Source organism: Corylus avellana, chromosome ca7, assembly GCF_901000735.1.
Source record: "Corylus avellana chromosome ca7, CavTom2PMs-1.0".
NCBI lineage: Eukaryota > Viridiplantae > Streptophyta > Magnoliopsida > Fagales > Betulaceae > Corylus > Corylus avellana.
Window position 1 is genome coordinate 26,743,378 of NC_081547.1, and position 2,499 is coordinate 26,745,876.

Sequence of the window (2,499 nt, forward strand, 5' to 3'; positions counted from 1 at the left end):
GTATATGAGTTAAACTAAAATAAAGGCTCGTGTTTTACCTGATTTTTTGTTTTGTTTATATGATTTAGTTGATTTTCGACCATTTTTTAAAGTGTTTTTATGCTTTTGAAAGCAAAACAATGCAAACATTTATTTGATTAATAAGCATAAATCGAACATGAATACTTTCAAAAGACCAAAGAAATATTAAACATTGCACCTTATGTGAGGATTGATTTGATTGTGTTAAAGAGTTAGTAAAATATTTTGTTTTGTTTTGTATTCATAAAAAAAATATTTTGTTTAGTTTGCTTTGTATTTTTTTAGAATGTTTAGAATTATATGAATTTTAATTTTCATTGAAATATAATAGGTATCAGACCAATAATATTAAAAACTAATGCTTTGATAATCAAAATCCACATGTTTTCATCTTGCTATTATTTTCATTTTAAACTACTCACATGAGAACAAATATTTTAACATTTTTACAAATATGTTGTAATGCATTTGAATATTTTATGAGATTTTTTTTTTGTTCGTTTGTGTTATACTCAAATTTTCAGGCAAACGAAAACAAAAATTTATTTGATTACTGTACAAAAAAAAATCGCTTTTTTGGAAACACGAAATAGATAATTAAGTATTGGATCTGATGTGAGAAGCTCTATTTGATTACTAAAAAATTTTGTATTATTTTGTATTCATAAAAAAATATTTTGCTTCTTTTTCTCTATTTTTTTTTCTTCGAATGTTCATAAGTATACGATATTTGTATTGAAATATAATAAGTATTACACCAACAATATGATAGATTCTTACTAATTTCTATTAATGCTTTGATAATCAAAATCCAAGTTTTATTCTCACTATTTTTTTTTTTTTTGGCTTTATATTTCTTTTCATTTTAAACTACTCTAACCAGAACAAAGACTTTACCATGTTTTAGTTTATATAAATTAAATTAAATTCAATGGTCTTATGTTTTAATTCATCTGTGTGTGATTGTGTCATTAAGTACATGTTCAGTACACTTCCAAAAAAAAAAAAGTGTATGTTCAATAATATACTGGTGTATAACCTTTAGTATGTCTTTTTGTTAAAAGAGGCATGATAGATTTTTTCACATGAAAAGTAAGATGAAAATACGTTTAAATTTTAAAATTAAATTATAAAGAAGAATCCTGCACATAAAGTGGGTTATGTGCTAGTTTATTTAATAATTACAATATTCTTGTTACAACATTATTTCCATAATTTCCTTCTATTTTGTCAATTACTAAAATAAGTATAATTCTTCTCTATTTAAGATTGTAGATGTCTTCGTTGAATCATACAGGATTCCACGTTTCCCATACAGGATTCAGCGTTTTCCATGCTGAATCAACTTTGGCAACACTCTTGGCCGCCGGGAGGAAGACATCAGTCAGTACAGTTTTCGATTGCAGACAAGCCCTGAGCAATTTAACACCCTATATATAAACAAAAGGAGAAGAACGTACAGTTAATACATGTAATTACAAGATTGACTTGCGGTTCCATAAATCCAATATTTTTTGAGACACCAAGCACATAAGCATTTGATCATGGCCGTAATGAACATAAAACAATGGGATGATTGCCATATATACCTCATCTATGCCCAAATCGACCACTTTCTCCTCAATACCCCCTATTTCCTGGACGTTAAAACTGCTGACCAGAGTGACAACAGCAATGTTGGACAGGGCTTTCACCTCAAGATCATCCATTACCATGTATGTCCCTTTCAAGGAACCTTCCTTACTAGGGGATTCCCTGCTCGGTGGTTCAATGAATGTTACGATCTGGTTCATCTTAGACTTGCAATTAGGACAAATTGAGCTATCATCATCAGCCATGTAAGAATCACAAAGAAAGGAGCTATGCGAACACCTATAGAATTGACGGAGTGTTGAGCCAACGTTTGGCAATAGGAGAGGGCCTTTAGCACCAGGCATGAATACCATGGGTTCTAGCAGAAAGCGTTTGCTTTCGTCTGGTTGGAATTTATGATTAACTCTTAGATTTTCAATGCTCTTGTATAGGCTTGGCAAGCTGCCTGCCATGCCGCCTCCCTCTTTCAGGAGACTCACGACAGCTCCGACGGGCAGAGTGAAAATGGTAAAGAGAAAATCAACAAATTCCTTGTCTACTTCAGCAAACAGCACCCGTCGGGCCTTCTTGTCTATGAAAAGCTTCAGGCTTACCTTTTTTGCTGCCATGTTAGGTGCTGGCGTCAATGATTATGAATCATCGAATGGGATTGATCAGTATCTCAATAGGCTTGGCTTTATTTAAAGTCTTTTGGCCTACATAGAATTCGCTCTTGCAAGTGCCTTCTCTTCTTATGCTAGCTACGCTTTCCATTACAATTTTCGATAAACATAACAAAATTAATTAAGCTCTTAGTTAAAAAGAAAACCAAAAATAAGAAAACAAAAAAAGTATTCCTATAAATTGTGTAGGTCCTATATGATATATGGTGTGATTGACATTAAT

General features: G+C 31.5%; 1 protein-coding gene across 1 annotated transcript; it reads right to left on the minus strand.

Annotated features, from left to right (window-relative positions):
• Nucleotides 1-1,310: 1,310 nt before the first annotated feature.
• LOC132188075 (uncharacterized) lies at nucleotides 1,311-2,222 on the minus strand. Its single transcript, XM_059602484.1, has 2 exons — nucleotides 1,611-2,222; nucleotides 1,311-1,451 (listed from the first exon to the last, which is right to left on the minus strand). The coding sequence occupies exons 1-2, from the start codon at nucleotides 2,220-2,222 to the stop codon at nucleotides 1,311-1,313; spliced, it is 753 nt and encodes a 250-aa protein (XP_059458467.1).
• Between the last annotated feature and the right edge of the window lie 277 nt (nucleotides 2,223-2,499).

Coding starts and splice junctions, on each gene's coding strand:
- LOC132188075 (XM_059602484.1), bottom strand. CDS start 2,222: ATGGCAGCAAAAAAGGTAAGCCTGAAGCTTTTCATAGACAAGAAGGCC. Junction 1,452..1,610: donor TCGATTTGGGCATAGATGAG/GTATATATGGCA, acceptor GTTTATATATAG/GGTGTTAAATTGCTCAGGGC.